We start from the raw sequence: 26,547 nt of genomic DNA, 5'->3' as shown, positions 1-26,547 counted from the left end.
GGCCTCTCCACCCCTTTCCTCCACGGGGCCTATGGGGCTGCGGGGAGGAAGGGGCGCACCCATCGTCGACCCCTACAGGGCGCGCAGTGGGTGATTGCGGCACTGGCTCGCGTTCCCGCCCGAGGGAGACGAGGCGGGACAGCGGGCGGGAAAGGGAGCCTGCGCCGCAATCTTTCCCGCCCAAAAGACCCGCCCCGCGGTGGGCCCCAGTCCCCGCCCGGCCCGCGGCGCTGCCGGCCCCTCCTCGCCGCCGCGGAGCTGGACCGCAGTCGTGCCCCGCCGACCATGCGCCGCCTCCCGCGGGCCCTGCTGCTGCAGCTGCGCCTCGCCCTGCTGGTGGCCGCGGGGGCCCCGGAGGTGCTGGTCAGCGCGCCGCGGAGCCTGGTGTGGGGGCCCGGGCTGCAGGCGGCCGTCGTCCTGCCGGTCCGCTATTTCTACCTGCAGGCGGTCAACTCGGAGGGCCAGAACCTCACTCGCTCTCCCCCAGGTAGTGTCCAGCCGCCGGCCTCCCTCGTCCCGCGGCCGGGTCCCCGCGCGTCCCCGCCGCCCGGGAGTCCGCCCGCGGCCTGCGTGGCGTTCCTCCCCGGCGTGTGTCGCCCCTTTTCGGGTCTGGTCAGCTCCTCTTCCCTCCTCCCGCCCGTACTCAAAGCGGGCAAAAATCATCACGAAAGTTTGTGGAATGAATGAATGAATGAACTTGAAGGGCCCTTCCGCATTTAATGTGCAGGGACTGATGTTGCGAATGGACGGCGCCCGGGCGTTACAAGGAGTGTGCCGTGAGTCACACGTTGGCTTCCATCTCGGACTTAGTTGTCTGAACTGTGAGGGATTGCAGGGAGCGCTTTCCAGTGGTGAGTCATCAAGGCCACGGATCGCGTCGGATTACATGGTTTAGGCCTGGTGGGTTTGGAGCAACGAACTCCTACGCAGAGGAAATGTCAGAGCCGTAGGAAGGAGGAGGGGTTTACGTGTTAGTTTTTTGTTTCCTTTTTAGTTCTGAGTTTTTGAAAGCAGATTACAGGAACTAGGGAAACTCAGTAGAAGTCATTCGGTTTTCCCTCCACGGAGGGTGAGATGGATCTCGTCCTGAATCCCTTTCTGCCCGGTCCTCCTCCCACGTTGTCCTTCACGTCTTAACCTTTGCAACTTCTTAAAACTTGTCCTGCTGGTTTCACGCTGTTGTCAGTCAGGATTTGCTAATGTATAAGTTTAAGGCTCTGGCCAACTAGCACCTTGTTTTATCAGCGAAGAGACAATTAGAATAACCCAGTGCCTCTGCCCCTGCTAGTCCAGCTGGGAACATAGCTGCCGGAAGTGTGTCCCAACCTGGGAAAGGGGTAAGGGGGTCTTGACAGCTGGGCAAAGCAGAGAATTTAGGAACCAAACATAATTCACTTTTAGATTTAATGATTTTTAAAATTTCATTCATTCAAGAAATACTTCTTTGATGTCTACTTCTGTGTTTGGTAATTCTGCTGGGAATCTAAGGATGAAAAGACAATGCCTGACCATCAAGGAACTTACAGTCTGTTGGTCAAAGACATGCAAATAACTGATCACTGTACAAGATAATTGAAGGTATGTACAGAGTGCAGTGGCAACATTGAAGCACTGCCAGAGACTGGAGAAATCCAGGAAGATTTTACGAGCAGAGACTTGAAGGATGAGAAGGTTTGCTGGGCAGGCATATAGAAGGACGCCATGGCATGTGCAGAAGCACAGAGGCGTAGGAGACCGTGGTGTTCGGGAAAATAAATACTGTAATTTAATGATACTGAGCGGAAAAGCCTGGTTGATTGTAGCCTCTGGTCTTCAAGCGCCTTGAATGCCAAGCAAATGACTTTATAACTAGATAAAAGAGAGCCACTGGAGAAATTTGAGCTGAGGCAAGAATCTGCCTCTCCCTTAACTACCTCAGTGGCTTGTGTTCTACATTTGATTCAGAACAGCACTCCTGAAGTTGTCTTTGGGCATTGCTTTGATAACGTGTCTACCAGTTAGACCCTAAATACTCAGACAACTGGTTTCATATGCATGATATGCATTTAGGTAAAATAATTCCGACTCTATTGACAGAAACGCATGTGTGTATATCAGGGTTTCACAAACTTTTTCTTTAAAGGGCCAGATAGTAAATAATTTAGGCTTTGTAGGTGATATCATCTCTCACATTTATTCAGCTCTGCTTTGTAGCCATGGACATATAACAAACCCGTTTATGTTACAATAAAACTTTTTATGGCCACTGAAATTTCAATTTCATATAGTTTTCCATAAGTTACAGAATATTATTATTTTGATTTTTCTCCAACCCCCCTCCTCCTTTTTTTTTTTAAGAGACAAGGTCTTTGTCACCCAGGATGCAGTGCAGTGGTACAGTCATGGCTACTGCAGCCTCAAATTCCTGGGCTCAAGGGATCCTCTTGCCTCAGTCTCCCCAAATGCTGGGATTACAGGCATAATCCACCATGCCCATCCCCATTTTAAAAATATAAGAATCATTGTTAGCTTACAGGATTTACAAAAACAGGCACTGAGCTGGATTAGCTAGTTTGTCAATCTCTAATGTATGTTAAAGACTCTCAGTTAAAATCCAAATAATACATGACTTAAAGTTGTGTATACGTTTTTATATGTACATATATTATATATACATAAATATATTTAAACAAACGAAAAAGTTTACAGACAGTTTCTATTAAATATCTTAACAGAAGGAAAGTTACATTTATGTTTCTGCATGGTTTACCCCTGTGATCTGTGACTTTTCTTTTTTTACCTTTTTTAGTCTTAGAAAGACTTCTCAGCCTGGGCAACATAGCAAGATTCCATCTCTACTTAAAATAAAAATTTTAAAAATTACCTACTTGGGAGGCTGAGGCAGAAGGATCAGTTGAGCCCAGGAGCTCAAGGTTGCAGTGCATTATGATTGTGCCACTGCACTCCAGCCCAGGCAACATAGCAAGACCCTTTCTCTAAATAAATAAATAAAATGGGACTTTTTGGACAACCTTACTTTCATTCCTTTGGATTCCCTTTGTTTCCTTTCAGGCCTCTTGATTTCTGGCTTCCAGTTAAAAAGGTGCTGTATAGTTCTGAAAACTCACCCAACTAGTTTCTTACATTTCTGCCACCAACATTCACTTCCAAGTCCTGAAGTCTTTCCCTCTTCAAGAACCAACTGAATAGTTGGTTATTCATGCCTTGTAATCTCAGCACTTTGGGAGGCCAAGGCTGGTAGACTGCCTGAACTCAGAAGTTTGAGACCAGCCTGGGCAACATGGCAAAACCCATCTACCAAAAAAATCCAAAATATCAGCCAGGCGTGGTAGTGCACAGCTGTGGTCACAGCTACTGGGGAGGCTGAGGTGAGAGGATCTCTTGAGCCTGGGAGGCTGCGGTTGCATTGAGCTGAGATTGTGCCACTGCACTCCAACCTGGGTGACGGAGTGAGACCCCGTCTCTCACACACACACAAAAGAACTAATTGGAAAAGAGGAAACATCTTCTCAAGCTGTAGCCTGTTGTACACAACTTAGAAAGTTTCCCTTATTATCACTCCCATTCGACAGTGTAGAATTTACCTGAATGCCACTATTATGCTACATATATCCAAGTACCCAGATAACAAAAATATTGTGAACTTCAGTGATCTAAAGCAGGACATCTCAAACTGGGGTTCACAGACAGAAGTTACAGGGTCTTTGTCCTTGGGTGGGGGGAAGAACTGTATCTTTATTTTCAGTAAATTCTTGCTTAAATTGAACATTTCCTTCAATTATGAATGTAGACAGTACCTGTTGATACTATTATATTCCCAGTCTCTAGCACAATGCTTGCTAGAGATGCTGAGTAACTATTGTAGATGAAAAGAAATAAGGGGTGGAGGGAGGGATGATTGAAATATGTCAAGATGGAAGGATATAAATACTTATTTTCTACTCAGTCTTCTACCTTCATCAGTAATAATATCTTCATAAAATAATCTTACCTCCTGGTTGTGTAGTACTTTAGTGTTTTATACTATGCCTTGCTTAATTTGTCCTCCAAAATAGTCTTGTAAGGTAGGAAGGATAGATATTACTGTCTTTACACATAAGAAACTGGGCTCAGTGAAGCTAAAATGCCTTACCCAGTGGGCTCCACAGTGAATGTGTCAGAGCCAAGGCAGGAACAGCCCTTTGAACTTCTACTTCATTGCTCTTTCTGTTTTATCAAATCATCCTTAATATGATTGTCGTACGTCAGTTTACAATAAGATCTTGGAGGGTGTTCGTCGTTGGCAGCTAGCCAGATATTTTTGGAGGATTTCCATTTAGCCTCATGGTACAACACCTTGGCCTTCTGGGATTTTGTTTCCCTTGACCATGTGGGGTCAACACTTTTGCTGCAGCTGTAGAGAGCCTTAATGAGCTTCCTAAACAACAGAGGAGGAGATGACTCCATTGTATCCGAAGTGCCAGAAGTATTCCTCCAACTGTGACTGCTGCAAAGCTACATTCAAATATTGGCTCTGCTGCTCATTATGTATGTGACCTTGGGCAAGTTACTTTACTTCTTGGAGCATTGGTTTCTTGATCTATAAAATGGGAGTGACAGATACCTACCTCAAATTTCTTGTAGGAAATAAATGACATAGAAAATATATATGAAAGTCTCAAGCCCATAAAAAGTGCTAAGTGAATTTCTAAATATGCTTTTGATTTCTTACCAAATCAAACGTGTTCAAGATTTCTGATTCTAATGATGTAACACTTTGATGCTGCCAACCTCCTTTTATCTACATAGTCACTGCATTCTCATCCAGTTAGCTATTTTTCTTAAGTTTGAATTTATTGAGTACAAAACTCAAGCTGAGCCTCAATTCTTTTTTTTTGTTTGTTTGTTTTGAGACAGAGTCTAGCTTTGTTGCCCAGGCTTGAGTGTAGTGGCGCGATCTCGGCTCACTGCAACCTCCGCCTCCTGGGTTCAAGTGAGTCTCCTGCCTCAGCCTCCTGAGTAGCTGGGATTACAGGTGCGCACCATCATGCCCGGCTAATTTTTGTATTTTTAGTAGAGAAGGGGTTTCACCATGTTGGTCAGGCTGGTCTCAAAATCCTGACCTTGTGATCCACCTGCCTTGGCCTACCAAAGTGTTTGGATTACAGGCGTGAGCCACCACGCCTGGCCGTTGAGCCTCAATTCTATCCCACTATATTAGTACCCAGAGCTAATGAGAATTTTCATGCCTTCCATTTGAAGCAATTTGAAATTTCACTCTTCTCATTTTCTCTTTTATGAGGTTAGAATTCTTATTTCTATTTCAGTCCTGATCCATGTTATCTTGCATTGATGCTAACATTAATTTCATGTCAACAATGACACAGGCATGACAGATTACTGTAAAAAATAACTGAACATTTAAAATATATATTTCCAATGGCTATATTATAGTTGTATACATACATTTTGAAATGTAACTTTTAAATGATATTTCAGCGACAAAAAATATTGCAACTGGAAGCGACCATAATTCTTTAGTCTGATACTTTCAATTTACAAATAATTGACGCATTTTGAAGCTAGTTGTTTTTTTCTGTCTTTCCCAAAAGTCACATAGTCAATAATATTCTTGTCTTATATCTGTTTTGTTTATTTAAAATAATAATATATGGAGAATAAGACTATTTGATCAGGAAATAAGAAAACCTTTTTGTACATTTCCAGTTTGGGGAGGGAGCAATGAAAATGGCTTTCCAATTCCCAGACTTTCCTCTTCAGATTTCGATCTGCTGTGCCATGTTGCCTTTCTGAAACCACGTGGGAAATAATGCAAAGCAATAATTTATGTGTTTCATTTGTGCAGTTCAGGTAACTGGCCAACATTTCTAATAATTCCCTATTAAATTATTACCACTTTATAGCATCTTCCATGTTTATTATACTTCATTTAGGTTAGCAGATTTATTTCGTAATTTTATCATACTTGTTTCAAGGATCCTAAAATGTATATGTTTGGTACTCGATTATTAATATTTAATAGCAAGATGTCAGATACCACATTGTTGTTACTAAATTGAAGAGACTGAGAAACATTTCTGCAGACTCACAAGAAAAAAACCCTTAAAGATCAAAAGAAAGTAGATATTACACTCACTAGATATAGAAACTAAGAATTTCACAAACGTGTTTAGTAATTTCAAAAGATATATTTTAAATATTCTAAATTTTATAATATGCGAAGTGAAAAACAACTTTGGTCACAATTTTCCGTTTGCTAGGACTGTGGATTTCAAAGGATTCATTACTTTTTTAGCATTTTCCTCTGATATGGTGATCTAAATGGTATATCCTCTGCACTCTCTGAAGGAAGAAGTTTCAAAGTTTATTCCTGGCCACAGTAACACTAATCACAGCAGTATCATTTCAAAGCCTAAATGTCAGCTAATAGGAAAGGGAAAGTTTGTTGAATAGGTATTATTTACCTAGAACAGAAACCCCACAAAACTTTGAAGGTGGAATGGATTATTACAGTGTAACTGTTTCATTTCAAGCTGAGCAAACAGACTCAGAAGTAATCTCTAGTAATTACAAAGATGTGTGTGTGTGTGAGCTTGTACAAGAGTCTGGTAACTAGCTGTAATCTCTCTCTACGTAAGGAAATGGCCTTAGAAGTACCACCTGAAATTTGGGCTTAATAAACGGGGAAATTTTCACAGAAATGAAGGTTATTAGATACTGAAATGGTATACAAAGAAAGCTTGTGTGTATTTTATAAGGAGGAAGTTCAATTACTAGAGAGATCTGTCATGCTTAGAGTCCATGGATTTTTAACTATTTGGGCTTTAATCCTACCCAAAGGAGGAAAGACCAAATAAGCAAAAAGTTTATTTTTTATTTGCTTTTAAAAAATGATTTGCTTTTGTTCATGCAGTAAATCTTTATTGAATGACTAATGATTCAAATGTTGAGTCTGATCCGTGGTTTGAATACATGAACCAGACCAAGCTCTGTGGCTCAAGCCTGTAATCCCAACACTTTGGGAGGCTGAGGCAGTGGGGATCGCTTGAAGTCAGGAGTTTGAGATCAGCCTGGGCAACACAGCAAGACCCCCTCCAACCTATCCCGCCCCCCACCATCTCTACAAAAAATTTTAAAAATTAGCTGGGCATGGTGGCACACTCCTATAGTCCCAGCTACTCATGGGGCTGATGCAGGTTGAGGCAGGAGGTTCATCAGCCCAGGAGGTTGGAGCTGTAATGAGCTAGGATTGTGCCTCTGCACTCCTAGCTGGATGACAGAGCAAGACCCTGTCTCAAAAAAGAAAAAAAAAAAAAAAAAGAATGCATGAACCAGACATGACAGTTCCTGGCCTCAAAGATCTTCCAAAGGAAATGATTTTTTTTAACCACCAATGCTGCAGGGAAAAGCAACATATTTAAGTTATCCAATAACACCTATCCAATAATTGTAAATCATTATCATGACATGGTAGAGTTGTTTATATTTCTTTTCCTTTTAGGTGAAACACCATTCAAAGTAGTAGTCAAATCTCTTTCACCTAAAGAGTTGGTCCGGATACATGTCCCTAAACCTTTGGACAGGAATGATGGAACATTTTTGATGAGATATAGGATGTATGAAACTGTCGATGAAGGCCTGAAGATAGAGGTCCTTTATGGTGATGAACATGTGGCTCAGTCTCCCTATATTTTGAAAGGTAAGTGATTATTATATACTCCAGAGTCAGCCTTGTGTGTAGGTCCCATGCCTTTCAGAATGGCCTAAACCTGATGACCTCAAAGTCATGTGCAGTAGAGTAAACATTGTATACATACCTCCTGGAGCTCAATTTAAATTTTAAGGGAAAGAAAATTAAGTAAAGAGATTTAAATGATAAGAAAAAAATCTTGTGTATTTACATCCATGTAGTTACTATTTGCGAAACTCTTCATTCCTTTGTGTAGATCCATATTTCCATCTAGTAACATTTGCCTTCTGCTTAAAGGATTTTTATTAATATTTATTTTACTGTGAGAATGCTGGTGATGAATTCTTCCAGCTTTTGAATGTCTGAAAAAACTTTATTTTGCCTTTTGTTTGTTTGATTTGTTTTTTGTTTACTTTGAGACAGGGTCTTGCTCTATGGCCCAGGCTAGAGTACAGTGGCACAGTCAAAGCTCACTGCAGGCTGGGCGTGGTGGCTCACATCTGTAATCCCAACAATTTGGGAGGCTGAGGCGAGTGGATGGCTTGAGCTTAGGCATTCAAGACCAGCCTGGGCAACATGGTGAAACCCCGTCTCTACTAAAAATACAAAAATTAGCCAGGCATGGTGGCGGCGCATGCCTGAAGTCCCAGCTACTCGGGAGGCTGAGGCTGGAGAATCGCTTGAACCTGGGAGGTGGAGGTTGCAGTGAGCCAAGATCACATCACTGCACTCCAGCCTGGGTGACAGAGCGAGACTCCATCTCAAAAAAAAAAGCTCCCTGCAACCTTAAACTGCTGGGCTAGGCCATGTGCAGTGGCTCACACCTATAATCCCAGCACTTTGGGAGGCCAAGGCCAGAGGATCACTTGAGCCCAGGAATTCAAGACCATGCTGGGCAACATGGCAAAAACCCGTCTCTACAAAAAATTAGCTGGGTGTGGTGGCACATACCTGTAGTCCCAGCTACTCAGGGGGCTGAGGTAAGAGGATCACCTGAGCCCAGGGAGGTCGAGGCTGCGGTAAGCTGTGATCGTGCCACTGCACTCTGGCCTGGGGGACAGAGTGAGACCCCCTGTCTCAAAACGAAATAAAACAGAAACAAAAACTGCTGGTTTAAAGCAAACCTCCCGCCTCAGCCTCTCAAGTAGCTAGGACTGTAGGCACATACCACCATGCCCAGCTAATTAAAAAAATATTTTTTTGTTTCTACAAAACATTTTTTTGTTTCTACAGGGTCTTGTTATGTTACCTAGGCTGATCTCAAACTCCTGTGCTCAAGTGATCCCCCTGCCTCGGCTCCCCAAAGTGCTGGGATTACGGGCATGAGCCACCATGCCCGGCCTAGTTTGCCTTTGTTTTTAAAAGACATTGTCTCTAGTTATAGTTATAGGTTGATGGGTTTTTTTTCTTTTGATACTTTAAAGATGTGGTTCCACTGTCTTCTCACTTGCATTGCTTCTAACAATAAATCTAGCATTTTCCTTATCTTTGTTCATCTGTGTTGCTTTTAAGGTTTTCTCTTTATCAGTTCTTTTGAGAAGTTTGATTATTATGTGCCTTGGTGCAGTTTCCTTAATGTTTCCTGTGTTTTGGATTTGTGGAACTTCTTGGAATTTAAATCATGCAAGTGATTTAAATTTCATCAAATTTAGAAAAATTATGGCCATTATTGCTTCAAATATGTTTTCTGTTCCATTCCACCTTACCTTCAAGGATACTAATTACCCATATATTGGGCTTGAAACTATCCTATGGTTCATCGATACCCTTTTCATTTTTTAAATTCTTTTTTCTCTTTGTTTCATTTTGTATAGTTTCTATTACTGTCTCTAAATTCTCTTTTCTTCAGCAATGTACAATCTGTTGTCAGTCCTATACAGTGTAGTTTTCACCTCTTGATGGTTTTTCATCTTCTTGAGCTCTTTTCTGGGGTGCAGTTAAATTACTGGGAAATAGTTTAATCCTTCCAAGTTTTGCTTTTACAGTTTGTTAGGTGGGAGTATGGCCATGTTTAGTCTAGGGCTAATTATTCCCCGCTACTGAGGTAATACCCTTCTGCATACTTTACCCAAGCCCTATGAATTAGGAGGCTTTCCAATCTGGCTGGTACCCACTGATAAGTACTGTTCTCTCTGGTCATTTTGGATGGGTTCTTCCCCTGTCTTCCCCAAGAACATATGAACACTCAGGTGGCAAATATCTTAGATGTCCATTTCTCAGCCTGAAATCTGTTTTCATCCTTTGTCATTATCATTCTAAATATTTAAATGTTATACCTAAATAATTAAACTGTATTATTTTTAGAATCAATACAGGGGAAGAACTCATCCAAAATGCACTGATCATATGCTCTGCTCAATATGTGAAGAGGACCTTCTGTAGATTTCTAACGTTCTCTCTGTGCAGTGCTTCCTTTTTAGATACTCTCTGCTACAAAGTCTAGAGCTGCCTTGGTCTCCCTGGACTGTCAGCTCTGTCTCCTCAACTCAGTGAGGCTGCCTGGCTTTGCCTACAGTCCCCTTCCCTGTACTACAACCTCAAAGCTCCCTTAAGCAGTAGGCTGTAGGAATTGTAGGGCTTACCTTATTTGTTCCCCATCTCTCAGACTCACTGTCCTTCATTGCCTAATACCTAGTGCCTTAAAAACTATTGTTTAAGGCCAGGTGCGGTGACTCACGCCTGTAATCCCAGCACTTTGGGAGGCCGAGGCAGGTGGATCACTTGAGGTCAGGAGTTCGAGACCAACCTGGCCAATATGGCAAAACTCCATCTCTACTAAAAATACAAAAAATTAGCTGGGTGTGGTGGTGAGTGCCTGTAATCCTAGCTATTCAGGAGGCTGAGGCAGGAGATCACTTGAACCCAGGAGGCAGAGGTTGCAGTGAGCTGAGATCACACCACTGCACTCCAGCCTAGCCAACACAGTGAGACTCCATCTCAAAAAAACAACAACAAAAACAACAAAAAACTATTGTTTCATATGTTTTGTGGGAGTGTTTTCTGGTTGTTGTTTCAGGTGTGGTGGTACATCAGTCCCTGTTACTTGTTGTCAATGAAAAGAGTCAAACTTATGGCCAGGCATGGTGGCTCACGCCTGTAATCCAAGCACTTTGGGAGGCCGAGGCAGATGGATCAGCTGAGGTCAGAAGTTTGAGACCAGCCTGGCCAACATGGTGAAACCCCGTCTCTACTAAAAATACAAAAATTAGCCGAACATGGTGGTGCGCACCTGTAATCCCAGTTACTCGGGAGGCTGAGGCAGGAGAATCACTTGAGCCCGGGAGGAGGAGGTTGCAGTGAGCCGAGATCACGCCACTATACTCCAGCCTGGGCGACTCTGCCAGAGTCTCAGCCAGTGTGAGACTCTGTCCCCCTGCCGCCAAAAAACAAAAAAAAAAAGAAAGAAGAAAGAAGAGAGTCCAACTCTAAAATATTTGAAGAGCCTTATTCTGAGCCAAATATTCAATTCAGTGAGACTACCTGTTTTTGCCTACAGTCCCCCTCCTTGCACTACAGCCTCGAAGCCCCCTTAAGCAGTAGGCTGTAGGAATTGTAGGGCTTACCTTATTGTTCCCCCATCTCTCAGACTCAATGACCAATGGCCCATGACACAACCCTCAGGACATCCTGAGAACCTGTGCTCAAGGTGATCAGGCTACAACTTGGTTTTATACATTTTAGGAAGACATAAGACATTAATCAATACATGTAAGATGTACATTGGTTTGGTTTGGAAAGGAGGGACAACTGGAAGGGGTGGGGGTGGTTGGGAGGGGTTGGGGGTAGCTTCCAGGTCACAGGTAGATTCAGAGGTTTTCTGATTGATGGTTGAAAGAATTAAGTTATTGTGTAAAGACTTGGAATCAATAGAAAGGAATGTCTGGGCTTATGATAAGGGTTTGTGGAAACCAAGATTTTATCATGCAGATGAGGCTTCCAGGTAGCAGGCGACAGAGAAGAGATTGCAAATGTTTCTTATCAGACTTAAAGAGTCAGTTCAACAAAGTTTGTGTTGATGTTAATGCTGGTCAGCTAGGCCTGAATTCCAAAAGGGAGGAGGGTATGATGAGGCATGCCTGGTTCCCCTTTCCCTTCATGGCCGAACTAGTTTTTCAGATTAACTTTGGAATGCCCTTGGCCAAAAGGAGGGATCCATTTGGATGGTCTAGGAGGCTTAGAATTTTATTTTTGGTTTACATAATGTCTAAAAATTAATACATTCTTTTTCTCCTTGCTAAAAGGTAAGTTGTTTTATGTTTGCCAGCCATTTATACCTTATTAGAGATGAATTTATCAGCTAAGTGACCGAGAGTAGGTTAGACTGGGAGAGGGCATATACTAAACTGTTTATCCAAGGTGGCGTGAAAAGGAAAGTAAAAGTGTAGGACTCTAACATAATCACTTACACCACTGATTTGACTAGGGCAGATTATCTCTGGATAATCTTAGAATTCACCAAGAAGCGGAGACAGAAGTGACTCCCTGTGTTGTGGTGCTTGCTAATGGAGTGCGGCCTTTTTCATGTTTTCCTTCCCTAGGACCAGTGTACCATGAGTACTGTGAGTGTCCGGAAGATCCTCAGGCCTGGCAGAAAACTCTTTCTTGTCCAACCAAGGAACCACAGATTGCAAAAGATTTTGCTTCCTTTCCCAGCATCAATCTCCAGCAAATGCTAAAAGAAGTCCCCAAAAGGTTTGGGGATGAGAGAGGTGCCATTGTTCATTACACGATTCTCAATAACCATGTTTACCGGAGATCTTTAGGGAAATACACAGACTTCAAGATGTTCTCTGATGAGATTTTGTTATCATTGACAAGAAAGGTAGGAGAATGAATGAATTGATAATACAGTTTAATTATTTAGGTATAACATTTAAATGTTTAGAATTATAATGACAAAGCATGAAACAGATTTCAGGCTGAGAAATGGGCATCTAAGATATTTGCAACCTGAGTGTTCATCATGTTCTCCATCTTCGTGGATCTTACTTTCCTGTAAGATTTAAAATTAAGTGGCTTGAGGCCGGGCATGGTGGCTCATATCTGCAATCACAGCACTTTGGGAGGCTGAGGCGGGGGTGGATCACCTGAGGTCAGCAGTTCAAGACCAGCCTGGCCAACATGGCAAAACCCCATCTCTACTAAAAATACAAAAATTAGCTGGGCGTGGTGGTGGGCGCCTGTAATCACAGCTACTCAGGAGGCTGAGGTAGGAGAATCCCTTGAACCCAGGAGGTGGAGGCTGCAGTGGGCCAAGATTGCGCCACTGCACTCCAACCTGGGTGACAGAGTGAGACTCCATCTCAAATAAATAAATAAATAAATAAATAAATAAATAAATAAAATAGAATAAAGTGGCTGAGCCCCCATCCCAGGTAGGTGTGCCATACAGGACACTCCCAAGCTTTCTTTGAGCTTCCAGAGATTTATAACAAGGTTACTTCTTATTCTTTTTTTTAAATAGTCTATATTTACAGTATCCAAACAGAACAGTCTCATTTATTTATTTATTTTTAAATAGGGATGGGGTCTTGCTGTGTTGAGCAGGCTGGTCTCAAATTCTTGGGCTCAAGCCATCCTCCTGCCTCAGCCTTGATCCTAGCTGGGACTATAGGCATGCACAACCATGTCAAGAGGCCGCTTTAAGTTCTCTGTTCCGCTGAATACTACTCCTGCTTAGATTTCACCTTCTGCAGCTGTTTTCTTCTCTTCACCTCAAAATGACTTGAACTTAGAACACATTTTCCTTGTTTTACCCTAAGCATACCTAGAAGATAGCGTGCATGGGACATTTTGTCAAAGCTTGGGCTACCAGAAACAGGTTGTTGTTTTTTTCACCAGTGCACACTAAAAAACAAACAAACAAAAACCCTGATATTTAAAAATAGATATCTCTGCACTAATCAGATTCTCAGTCATACTTGCCTCTGGGAATTTCTCGGGGCTGTCCTTGACCTTAAGTTCTTAGCCTCTCACTAATGTGGTTAGGCCCCCTGTTTTTCAGGCTCCCCACATCCCCCAATAGCGCCCCCTTATCTCACTATTCAGCCTCTCTTTCCACATTTGCAGAACTCTAAATTCCTCTTAAGCAGAGCAACTTAAACCACCTTTTGTTCTTCTTTCTGATCATACAGGGTGAAGGATGGAGGTGGGCAATATTTATCTTTCTTACTCAGAGAGACCATAAAGGGAGTTTTTTTGTTTGTTTGTTTGTTTGCTTTGAGATGGAGTCTCACTCTGCCACCCTGGCTGCAGTGCAGTGGCACGATCTTGGCTCACTGCAACCTCTGTCTCCTGGGTTCAAGCGATTCTCCTGCCTCAGCCTTCTGAGTAGCTGGGATTACAGGTGCACGCCACGCCTGGCTAATTTTTGTTTTTTTAGTAGAGAAGGGGTTTCACCATGTTGGTCAGGGTGGTCTCGAACTCCTGACCTCGTAATCTGCCCGCCTTGGCCTCCCAAAGTGCTGAGCATGAGCCACTGCGCCTGGCCAAGGGAGTTTTATAAACCAAAAAAAACACAGTTTTCCTGATATGTTATACAATTCCCCAAGTATGCTGACTGTGTGGCTGCAGTCAGTTCTTACTTTAAATAGCAGTCCCCAACCCCTCCACCACCAGCCCACAATGTGAGGATACAAGCATATGATGGGCATCTGCTCCTAAAGGTAGTGCTCTCTTCCCGGGCTACAACTAGTCAACTGTGCCCTGTATTCTTGCCTCTTTAATCCATGTTGCTGGCTTCATAGCAGTAGATTTCAACCAGGGATGATTTTGCCCCTCAGAGGACATTTGCCAATGTCTAGAGACATTTTTGGTTGTCACAACTCAGGGGTTGCTATTATCATCTAGTGGGTAAGCATCCTACAATGCAAAGGATAGCACCCCCCAACCCCATCGCAAAGAATCATCCAGCCCCAAATGTCAATAATATGAGCTTGAGAAACCCTACTCCACAGTGAGCACTTCCAATGTGGAGTTTATTAAAGAGTTTATAAATAATGGCAGGGAGGCTGGGCACGGTGGCTCACACCTGTCATCCTAGCACTCTGGGAGGCCGAGGCAGATGAATCATTTGAGGTCAGGAGTTTGAGACCAGCCTGGCCAACAAGGTGAAATCCCATCTCTACTAAAAATACAAAAATTAGCCGGGTGTGGTGGTGCACGCCAGTAGTCTCAGCTACTTGGGAGGCTGAGGCACAAGAATCACTTGAACCTGAGAGGCAGAGGTTGTGGTGAGCTGAGATCATGCCACTGCACTCCAGCCTGGGTGGCAGAGTGAAACACTGTCTCAAAATAATAATAATAATGACAGGGAAGCAAGAGGGTGAATATTCACATCTCTTGCCCTTTCCTTTTGTTCTTTGCCCAGTGGCTGGGGAAGAAATAAATCTAAGATAAATGAGACTCAGTCCTAGTCTCTGAGTAGCCCACTCTAGTGGGATTTGTTTTTGTTGTTTGGAAGTGGGGGTGGGATATGAATACAAACAAATAATTATATCCCAATATGATGATAGGCCTCAAGAGAAGTAAGTACCTAGGGTTTAAGTGCCTGAGGAGGGTGAGTCATAGAAGAGGTGGTGTTAGATCTGGGCTTGAAGGATGAGAAAGGAGACTGCCAAGTTAAATAAGTAAAACATTCCAAGTGAATGGAATTACATGTTGAGGTGGATGGCATTTTCAGAGAGTAGCCTAAGGTTTCCTGGTAGGTGGGCAGATGAAAGATGAGGCTTATAGCCAAGCTGGGACAAGATTGTGAGGCCTTGAATGCCAGCCAGAGAGTTGAGATCTTGTGCCATAGGCTTAAGGTTCTGTTAAGCTTGGTAGTGACATTAACAAAGTTATTTTAGAAATTTTAGTTTTAGAATTAATTTTAGTTTTGGAAATCTGAGCAGCCTTGTGGAGAGCAGATTACAGTATGGAGAGCCCAGAATCAGAACACCTAGTAAGGAAGTTATTGCAACAATCTAGGTAAGAAATGATGAGAGTCTAAACTGAGACATTGACCGTGGAGATGGAAATGGACTGGCAGGTTCCAGAGGCAAGGGCACATGAGGTAAAGATGGGGACAGTGAAGGAAAACAAGGGTTTGGCTCTAACTTTGTAGATTCTCTTGCTTAGGCAGCTGGCAGAGGGTTATCGAAGCTACTCATTCTTACCTCTCTACACAATTTTCACTTCTCTAACACTACATTTTATTTTATTTTATTTCTTTTTCTATTTTTTTGGAGACAGAGTCTTGCTCTGTCGCCCAGGCTGGAGTGCAGTGGCGCGATCTTGGCTCACTGCAACCTCTGCCTCCCAGGTTCAAGCGATTCTCCTGCCTCAGCCTCCTGAGTAGCTGGGATTACAGGTGCCTGCCACCAGCCCAGCTAATTTTTGTAAGTTTAGTAGAGACAGGGTTTCACCACGTTGGCCGGACTGGTCTTGAACTCCCGACGATCCACTCGCCTCGACCTCCCAAAGTGCTGGGATTACAGGTGTGAGCCACCACGCCCAGCCTCAAACATTAAATTTTACATGCATCTCTGGACAGAGGTAGCTGACTCCTGGTTAAGTGAATTTGTCATGTAGGATCCTCACAGGTGACAAATTCACAGCCATCCTGTCAATGACAGGCATTCTTCTCTCTTCTCTGTTTTTGAATGGTTAGCCCTGTCAAAAATATGTAAGAAAACCAAAGAACTGTTGTACTTAGTACCAAAGACTGAGATCTTCCCAGCACTGATGTTTGTTTATATGTTTATTTAGGTCCTTCTCCCAGATTTAGAATTTTATGTTAATCTTGGAGATTGGCCCTTGGAGCATCGAAAAGTCAATGGAACCCCCAGCCCCATACCTATCATTTCATGGTGTGGCTCTCTGGATTCAAGAGATGTTGTCCTTCCAACGTATGACATCACCCACTCCATGCTTGAAGCCATGCGGGGTGTTACAAATGATCTCCTGTCTATTCAGGGAAATACAGGTATTCAGGGAAATGCAAGGCTAATTAATGAAGAAAAAGCTTAGAGACAGAGTGGGTTATACATATATGTTTGCATTCAGTAGCATATTAGAAAAAGTCTTGTACTGAAAATTCTGACCAACCTAGGGATTAAAGATTTGTGGATGTTCCTCAGTTATATAGTTTTTTCTGGTCACCCTTTGTAAGAACAAAGGGCTAGCTCACGTTTTATTGTGAAACACAGAAAATGGAAGAAGCTAATGCCTTGGTGAGTGGACCAAGTCACTGAATCTCTTTTTGCTTTGAACATGGTCCGACATTATTTCAGGTATTTCCTAGTATGATACAACAGAATACACCAATATTTGTGTGAGCTTTCACTAGCAGACAAATGGATGAAATTAGAGCATTCTTTTATATAATACAGCAAATAAAAAGACTTTTTTTTAAACTCTAAACTTGAAAGTACTTCTGGCAAATTGAGACTCAATCCCATATTTTTGTTGAAATAGCATCTACTTTAGAAGATGAGTTGATGATAAAAGAGCTTTAGCATCTTAAATGACAATGGTAGATTAAAGAGGATTATGCTTACCATATTAAAATGTCAAATTCATAATCCTAATTTTTTTGTGGCTTCAAACTTGCAGGGCCTTCCTGGATCAATAAAACAGAGAGAGCTTTCTTCAGAGGTAGAGACAGCCGAGAGGAGAGGCTCCAGTTGGTACAGCTGTCCAAAGAAAATCCTCAGCTACTAGATGCAGGAATTACAGGATATTTCTTTTTCCAAGAGAAAGAAAAGGAGCTTGGAAAAGCCAAGTTGATGGGTTTCTTTGATTTCTTTAAGGTATGCATTTGAGTCTTCTTCTATGGATACGAAGTGATAAAATTGTATTAAAAGTCTACCAAAATAGGTGGTCTTCAGCAAATTTCTCCCGGCTTGTGAACTGACACACATGTTCACACTTTCTTATTAGATATCAGGAATTACAAAACCCATTGTGGTTTCCTTCTTTCGTTGTTAAGTTTACCAAATAGCTCAGAACTGTACTTAATTCTCAAAATATAGTACAAGGATTAACCTGGGATTTTGGTATATTTATGTCTCGTTTTTCTTTCTTTTTTTTTTTGTATTTGCTTTCATAAACTGGGAATATAAATACCTTTTACATAAAGTGATCTCAAATGTCTTTTGTAAATAGAAAAAGCATAAATTCCATATATGTAAAGTGGGAGTTGGGATTAGGGTTCAAGACCTGCTTCTAATCCTGCCTCTGCCACCAACTATGGGACCTTCCTCTCTTGGTGCCTTGGTCTTTAAACCCGTGTGATGCCTGCCTACTCCTTCAGAGCATTATCACGAGGCCCAGAGGAGAGATGTGAACAATGTGACAAAACCTGATGGGCTCAAAAACTCTCTTGTACCAATTATTTAAGAAAAAATTATTTACCAAATCTGGGAGTGTGTCCTCTTCATCCCAGAGTGATATAATGAGTAGAACAGGGGATTTGGACTCAGAGAATGAGGTTTATACATTTCTCTGAATACCAGTTTTCTCATTTGTAAAAACAAAAAGAAGGGGTTAATAATACCTGCTTCAGATTATTCTAATTGAATGAGGTTTAATGCCTATGAAAACTACATTTGAAATGGAAAACAAAGTATATTAACCCAACAAATATGCAGACAGCTTACCTACTATGTTGCCAGCATTGCCCAAGTCCTTAAATGTCTCCAGGTTTCTATCTCCTCAGCTCTAAAACTGTAAAATAGAGACAATGCCTGCCTGTTTCATAGACTGCATATAAGGAACAAATGAAATAATGAATAAATGAAAGTGTTCATTGTTATCAGTATTAAGCTTTAAGAATTTTGAAGATAGTTTTTCTGGCTGGGCGTAGTGGTTCATGCCTGTAATCCCAGCACTTTGGGAGGCTGAGGCGGGCAGATCACCTGAGGTCAGGAGTTTGAGGCCAGCCTGGCCAACATGGGGAAACCCTGTCTCTACTAAAAATAGGAAAAAGTTAGCTGGCTGCAGTGGTGGGTGCCTATAATCCCAGCTACTCAGGAGGCTGAGGCACCAGAATTGTATGAACCCAGGAGGTGGAGGTTGCAGTGAGCCAAGATCACACCGCTACACTCCAGCCTGGGTGACAGAGCAATACACTGTCTCAAAAAAATAATAATAATAATTAATTAAAACTTAAAAAGAAAATAGTTTTCCTACCTGGTTACAGAAATCTGGATTCCGTTATTACAGAGACATGAGTGAAATAGGTCTTCACTCCTATTTCCAAAAATTTAGCACCTTACCTTTAAACAATGTATTTCTTAAAATTAATCTGAGAAAGGCTGCTTGTGATTTTTATACAAAGAGAAGATGTAAGTTATGAAATAAAACTTTTAAACACAAAAAAGTTGGAAAATGGAAAATAATTCCTCTGTAGTTGGTATTACAGTGTTGATGAGGAGCAGAAGTGAAGCAAATGACTACTGAAAGTTTGTTTATGTTTGTTTTTCATCTTCCAGTACAAGTATCAAGTAAATGTGGATGGGACCGTGGCTGCTTACAGATATCCATATCTCATGCTGGGCGACAGTCTGGTTTTAAAGCAGGACTCGCCATATTATGAACATTTCTACATGGCACTAGAACCTTGGAAGCATTATGTTCCAATTAAAAGAAATCTGAGTGATTTATTAGAGAAAGTTAAATGGGCTAAGGTATGCGTCCAGCAATTTTTATTTCTTTAAGCAATAACAAATTCATCAGTGTTAGATGAGTTCCATCACAATACAATTTGATTTGACATAATGGAATGAAGAGAAATATTATTTTCTGAAATTGCTGTTCCCTTGAAATATCTAAAGAATCAGCATCAGAATCATTTTGCATACCCTCTATCAACATTTTTGAAGATTTTCAGAAGATTTGAAGTCCAGCCTTATATAAAATACAGATTTTCTAAATGCTATGCTTACACATACAAACAAGAACATACAAAATGCAAATTACTGACTGAAAGACCAGAGTTAAGGTGCTTTATGAACAAGAAAATATTTCAGGCAATTACAGTACCCTTTTCTTATCCCCAGTTAGAAAAAAGGCACAAATTCTTAATGAATGCGTGTTATACAACGCAAGAATCACGTTTCCTATAAAATAGGAATTTCTTTTTTAAAACGAAAAGTATTAAAAAGCTGTTGCGTTTTATTATAAAGCTATAAAAATGTACCCTTCCATTATGAGACTTTATACTAAGATTCTAAGAAACAATATATGGTTATAGAAATAACTGGGTGCCTGAGGCAGAATCACTTTTGTGACCCTTCATAAGAGCCCCAGTTGCTTGCAAATGGCTTACCTGCGGGCAGCGTTGTAGAAGATTAACTGTTTTCCAAAAGTATAATTAGGAACGCTGACTATTTCTGGTACTGAATGAACAGCCTGTGGGTACTAATGACTGAATTTTTTGGTTACAAAAGCAATACAGTCTTTTATAGCTACCATTTTATAACACAACTTTTTGACTCTGACTGCGTATTTGCATGGAGCTTTTAAAAGGTGTTATAACGTGAAAACGGATTCATTCTCCTGTCATGCAGAGAGGAAATAGGCTGGTGGGACAGATGAGGAAGCTGAAGAGTACTTCCTGGGTGGCCAGGAAGGTACCAAGATGGTCACAATAGGGGCTGCATGTGGGTTGTTGCACTGTGGGGAGAAGGAGTGGTTTCCTAGTACTGTGGAAGAGGGGCCAAACATGTGATCGTTTCTCTTTAACGGAGATGTCTAGGAAAATACTCTGTCTCTTCCTGTAGCCTCATTCTTTTATTTATTTATTTATTAGTTTATGTATTTATTTATTTATTTATTTTTGAGACAGAGTTTCACTCTGTCGCCCAGGCTGGAATGCAGTGGCACGATCTCCACTCACTGCAACCTCTGCCTCCCGGGTTCAAGGAATTTTGTGCCTCAGCCTCCTGAGTAGCTGGGATTACAGGTACCCGCCACCACACCCAGCTAATTTTTGTATTTTTAGTAGAGATGGGGTTTCACCATGTTGGCCAGACTGATCTCGAACTCTTGACCTTAAGTGATCTTCTAGCTTTGGGCCCCCAAAGTACTGGGATTACAGGTGTGAGCCACCATGTGCGGCCCCTGTAGCCTCATTCTTAAGTTATAATTCCATTATGTTCTGTCTTTCCCATGCTGTTCACTTTCAACCCCACATCTGTCCCACCTCACACTTAACCCTCTCTTTGTGGGTCGCAGTAGTAATTTTCATTCATTTTTATTTTTTTTAACCTTTCAGGAAAATGATGAAGAAGCCAAGAAGATTGCAAAAGAAGGACAGTTGATGGCTAGGGACCTACTACAGCCACACAGGCTTTACTGCTACTATTACCAAGTACTGCAGGTCAGTTCAGAGTGTCCGTCCACACTGCTGGGTCAGGTGTCCTCAGACTACCCGCTTGGCCTGTACACTTCCTGCCTGGCTTCCTGAAGGGCTCACAGTCAGCCTATGGACCGCTGGCTAAGCCAAGGCACTTGCCTAGGGAAAGATAGTGCTAAGTCTTCATTTGGTGGCCCCTTTTTTTTTGTTTTTTGTTTGTTTGTTTTGAGATGAAGTCTCACTCTGTCGCGCAGGCTGGAGGTGCAGTGTCTCAATCTCAGCTCACTGCAGCCTCTGCCTTCCAGGTTCAAGCAATTCTGCCTCAGACTCCCAAGTAGCTGGGATTACAGGTACACGCCACCATGCCCAGCTAATTTTTGTATTTTTAGTAGAAACGGAGTTTCGCCATGTTGGCCAGGCTGGTCTTGAACTCCTGGCCTCAGGTGATCTGCCTTGCCTTGGCCTCCTGAAGTGCTGGGATACAGGTGTGAGCCACCACGCCCAGCCGTGGCCTCCATATTTTCATCTTTATTCCATATTATGTAAAACGACGCTGGGAGCCCTCACAAATATAGATTAGCAGCTCCTCCCATCTTCTCAGTGCTCTCTTTTATTAAATGCTTTATTGAATTCCTAGTGTAGGTGTTCTGGAACCTCAGAGAAAAACATTTTTCCTTATCTGGAAAACAAGATGGTTGGACTGGAGATCATTAACATCCCTTTTTACTCAAAATGTCGCCTCCTTATTCTCCTTGATACTTAAGATTCATGCCTTTTATAGTACAAGGCAGAATGCAAATATTTAGCTTGCTGTAGCAAACAAACTAATGAGAAATATGTATAACAGTTCTAACACCTTAGGGCTGAATCCTGAAGTATAGTGTTTATTGGGAATCCGAGGATTGGTCTTTTGAGTAACTACCTTGAGTTTTACTCAGAAAAATCTAGACAGGAAGAATAAAAAAAGGAAATTATGTTCTTGTTTTTAACCTAAATTTATTTTTCTGTAGGCATAGTAAAAGTAAATTTCCCTAGATGCTTGTGGATACTACCCTCTCATATTTTCATTTTCATAGAAAAATAAAAATGATAAGTTACACTATTTACTAGAAGCAGCCCTTCCTTCCCTTAAATTGGTCTGTCCCCTCTGTTGGTCTAGCTTTAATTGTTAAACAGTTTTTTTAACAATTTCTTGGCCGGGTGCAGTGGCTCACACCTGTAATCCCAGCACTTTGGGAGGTCGAGGAGGGTGGATCACCTGAGGTCAGGAGTTCACGACCAGCCTGGCCATCATGGTGAAACCCCGTCTCTACTAAAAATACAAAATTAGCCAGGTGTGGTGGCACATGCCTGTAATCTCAACTACTCAGGAGGCTGAGGCAGGAGTATCGCTTGAACCTGGGTGGCGGAGGTTGCAGTGAGCCTAGATTGCACCACTGCACTCCAGCCTGGGCAACAAGAGCAAAATGCATCTAAAAAAAATATATATATATATATATATATTTCTTACTCGGTCACCTAGGCTGGAGTGCAGTGGCAGGATCACAGCTTACTGCAGCCTCAACCTCCTAGGATCAAGCGATTCTTCCCCCCTCCCACCTCAGCCTCCCACTAGTAGCTGGGACTACACCACCACACTCAGCTAATTTATTTATTTTTTTTAGAAACAAGCTCTTGCCATGTTTCCCTGGTTCCTCAAGTGATTCTCCAGCCTCAGCCTCCCAAATAGTTTCAATTTTAATGTTAGGAATTTCTCTCTCTAAAATATTAATTAGGCTTATCTACTGTGTCAACATTTTGTTGCATTTGGTCCAGTACCAGGAATATACAGCAAAAGGGACATGGAATCATTGAATTGAAATATCCAATTTATGTCTGGGCAGGGTGGCTCATGCCTGTAGTCCCAGCACTTTGGGAGGCTGAGGTAGGCAGATTGCTTGAGTCCAGGAGTTGAAGACCAGGCTGTGCAACATGGTGAAACGCCATCTCTACAAAAAATGAAAAAAATTAGCTGGGCATGGTGGTACGCGCCTGTAGTCCCAGCTACTTAGGAGACTGAGGTGTAAGGATCACTTGAGCCTAGGATGTTGGAGGCTGCAGTGAGCCAAGATCACGCCACTGCACTCCAGCCTCGGTGACAGAGTAAGACCGTGTCTCAAAAAAAAAAAAAAACTCCATTTATAGAAATATTTCACTCGGGGCCACAGTGGAGGAACATTACACAGACCTGTTGCCATTCAAAAATGCGTGTGACTATAGGCCTAAAGGAAAGAATGTGTGAGACTGCCAACTTTTCAGATGGTTATCTTGTTTGTCTGCTGGCTTGAGTATTCAACAAAGTTAATTATTCAATAACAAGTGGAAGATAAATGCTGAGCGCTGCTGTTTGTTTCAGGTAGGGACGTCTGGCTTGGCATCCCTTTTGTAGAGGCTTCCAACCAACACATAAAATTGTGGATTGGGGTTTCTTGCTAGATTATGAATTATAACTAGTGCCTGTGATAGCTAAAGTTAAAATGTAACTTTAGGACTGGAATAAACCAGACCTTTGGTTTTAGTCTGCAGACACACAGCAACTAGAAAAGATGGCGTGACTGCGGATGGGAGTGGGTGGGGGAGTCAACAGAATGCAGTGTGAACTAACCTTTCAGTTCCCTTTAAACCCACATTTCAGAAATATGCCGAGCGCCAGTCCAGCAAACCCGAAGTACGTGATGGAATGGAACTTGTTCCTCAGCCAGAAGATAGCACAACCATCTGCCAGTGCCACAGGAAAAAGCCTTCAAGAGAAGAACTTTGAGTCAGCTCAGAATCACACTCCTGTGTATCCCGGCTACATCTTTAAGGAAAGACTGAATCTAAGCTGTGAAGGACAGTATAGAAGACTGCACCAAGTGGACTAGTTCTCCCGGTGGCTTTATATATGTAGATGGATATAGCAGTACTGGTTGAGTATCCCTTATCTGAAATGCTTAGGACCAGGAGTGTTTCAGGTTTCAGATTTTTTAAGATTTGGGAATATTTGCATGTACATAATGAGATATCTTGGGGATGAGATCCAAGTCTAAACACAAAATTCATTTATATTTCATATATACCTTGTTCACATACCCTGAAGGTAATTTTATATAATATTTTTAATAATTTGTGCATGAAACAAAGTTTGTATACATTGAACTGTCAGAAAGCAAAGGTGTCACTATCTTAGCGACCCATGTGGTGGTGTCAGCACTCAAAAAGTTTTGGATTTTGGGGTATTTCAGATTTTAGATTTTTGTATGAGGAATGTTCAACCTGTATTTGAACAAGCATTACCAAATATCATTGAATATTAATATCTTTTGCATAAAAACTGCTATTATCAGCATCATAGTTTCTCTAAAAAGAAAACTTGGGGATCATAGCTGATAGAGAGACTTGCTAAAATATAAATCAGCCTCTGCAAAACTGTTTACATATTTATTGGTTTACATATTTTATTGGTTTATTTCTATCCCCTGTTCACTTTTTCTCTTCCACTTCCAATTATGAAGAGAAAATATTTGTTCAGGGTTTTCCCCCCGCCCCCGGCCACTGCATAATTTCTCCTCTTACAAGCTGCTTTTGGCTTTCATTAATAACAGCTTCCTTTTAGAAGGTCTGATAAGGATATTTAAGGAAGAAGAGAATGACTCTGTTATTAAAGGTGGCATGGAGACTGTGGAGGGAATATTTTTTAAAGCACTACTCATATCCTTTAAACTAAATTTTGCCAAAGCCTGAGACAACATTAAGGAGAAACTGTACCTTAAGTTAGTAATTCCAAATCTATCTGAGTTGTATACCCATCAAAGACAATACAGTTATTAACATAGATGAAGGTATGCTATAGGCATCATTCATTATCTCTATATTGAATAGGTGAAAGATAACTGTAGTCAGGTGAAAGGCGTTCATTATTTTTAAGCTGAAAAGGGGATCCTTGAAAACACTGAAAACCTCTACAACAGTCTTCAGGAAGCCTGCTATCTTGGGATTCACTAATAATAGGCCAAGAACAAAGGCAAGCATCCATTCCTCACTCCACCACTTTTCTATTTCAGTGGGTGTTGTTGCTAAGGTGAAGACTTTGGAAATTTCCTCTCTCTTTTAGGACAGGGTCAGGATTTAGGACTCATAGCCTGAAAGCTCATTACATACTCCTGTAACCATCAGTCCAAGGTTCAGTTCACTAAAGTGCATGTTCTAAAACAAGAGCTATCCTCATTCCAAATTTTAAAATATGTACTCTGGCCGGTTGCAGTGGCTCACGCCTGTAATCCCAGCACTTTGGCAGGCCGAGGTGGGCGGATCTTTTGAGGTCAGGAGTTTGAGACCAGCCTGGCCAACATGGTGAAACCCCGTCTCTACTAAAAATACAAAAATTAGCTGGGCATGGTGGCATTTGCCTGTAATCCCAGCTACTCGGGAGGCTGAGGCAGGAGAATCACTTGAACCTGGGAGGCAGAGGTTGCAGTGAGCCGAGATTACACCACTGCACTCCAGCCTGGGCGACAGAGTGAGACTCCATCTCAAAAACTGAAAATAAAAATAAAAATATGTATTCTCCTAACTGAAATATTTACTTAATCTGGAAAACAATGTAACTATTTTTAAAGTGGTTACATCTATTCTTGCTGAAGAACAATAAACAAAATTTTTTGACTAAGCATAACCAAATTTCAGAACAGTCTAATCAATGCCAAGTATCCAAGGCAAACTCTAATACCCATCCATTGTGCAAAACCACAAGCACACAAGTATTAAATAAGAGCAAGCTGTCCTGAGCCCATACCTAATGAATTTGTGTCTTAAATATTGTACATAGTGTTTGAGGCTTGTCAAAACTGGGATTATGGCAAGAAAGGTTGCCTGCCTCATACCTTTCTGCCTCAAATTCCAGGTGCTAAAGGCTAATGGCATTTTAAACATCTTACATTTTTAAAAATTTATATTGCCTCTGCCAAACAGGCATAATAGTTAAAAGCAAGTTGAGACAAACCAGGCAGATTCAGTGTGTGGAACAGGAAGGATGTGCTTTAAAAAAAGGTGGAATCCCTCAAAAAATTCTATAGGGAGACAGCAGCCTTAATCTACATAATTCTTCATCTCGCCAATTCAGCCGCAGCCTTTAAAGAGTTAGTGTTAATGGCTTTCTGGTTTGAAAACAAAAATGCATCTATGTGGTTGAAAGTTTGGGAGGAGATTCACCAATATCTGAGGAAAAGATGGAGTGAAGGGAATTTTTACTTTTTGCTTTATACCTTTCTATAATATTTAGTTTTTTTTACTGTAAGCATGGATCAAATTGCAAAATAAAGAAAAATGCCAACCTTAGAAAAGACAATAAATGCACAAAAGATATAAATAGGAACAGGAAATATTTATATTTTTTCCATTTTGCTCTTTTTAAATCTATGTTTAGAACTTTATATCTTGGGACTTATGTATATATATACTTTTTAAATAAAATAAATTTTCTAAATAAAAAGTTGAAAAA

General features: G+C 41.6%; 1 protein-coding gene and 1 long non-coding RNA gene across 3 annotated transcripts; one reads left to right on the top strand and one right to left on the bottom strand.

The window, feature by feature from the left end:
- On the top strand, nt 1–26,547 carry POGLUT3 (protein O-glucosyltransferase 3). Of its 2 annotated transcripts, XM_004052079.5 has the most exons (8): nt 1–487; nt 7,502–7,699; nt 12,229–12,512; nt 16,439–16,655; nt 17,285–17,481; nt 19,165–19,359; nt 20,949–21,053; nt 23,704–26,547. In XM_004052079.5, the coding sequence occupies exons 1-8, from the start codon at nt 286–288 to the stop codon at nt 23,827–23,829; spliced, it is 1,524 nt and encodes a 507-aa protein (XP_004052127.1). In that variant the 5' UTR covers nt 1–285; the 3' UTR covers nt 23,830–26,547. The 2 variants fall into 2 exon arrangements, with proteins under 2 accessions (XP_004052127.1, XP_055211448.1); XM_055355473.2 differs by lacking the exon at nt 19,165–19,359 and having other exon boundaries at nt 136–487.
- Nucleotides 17,396–23,810, bottom strand: LOC129525371 (uncharacterized). Its single transcript, XR_008669644.1, has 3 exons — nt 23,674–23,810; nt 18,331–18,397; nt 17,396–17,501 (listed from the first exon to the last, which is right to left on the bottom strand). It is a non-coding gene; the product is annotated as an uncharacterized lncRNA (long non-coding RNA).

Source organism: Gorilla gorilla, chromosome 9 (genome assembly GCF_029281585.2).
Source record: "Gorilla gorilla gorilla isolate KB3781 chromosome 9, NHGRI_mGorGor1-v2.1_pri, whole genome shotgun sequence".
In the NCBI taxonomy this organism is placed as follows: Eukaryota; Metazoa; Chordata; class Mammalia; order Primates; family Hominidae; genus Gorilla; species Gorilla gorilla.
Note: the sequence above shows the minus strand (reverse complement) of the source record. Positions and strands in the feature narration are given on the sequence as shown.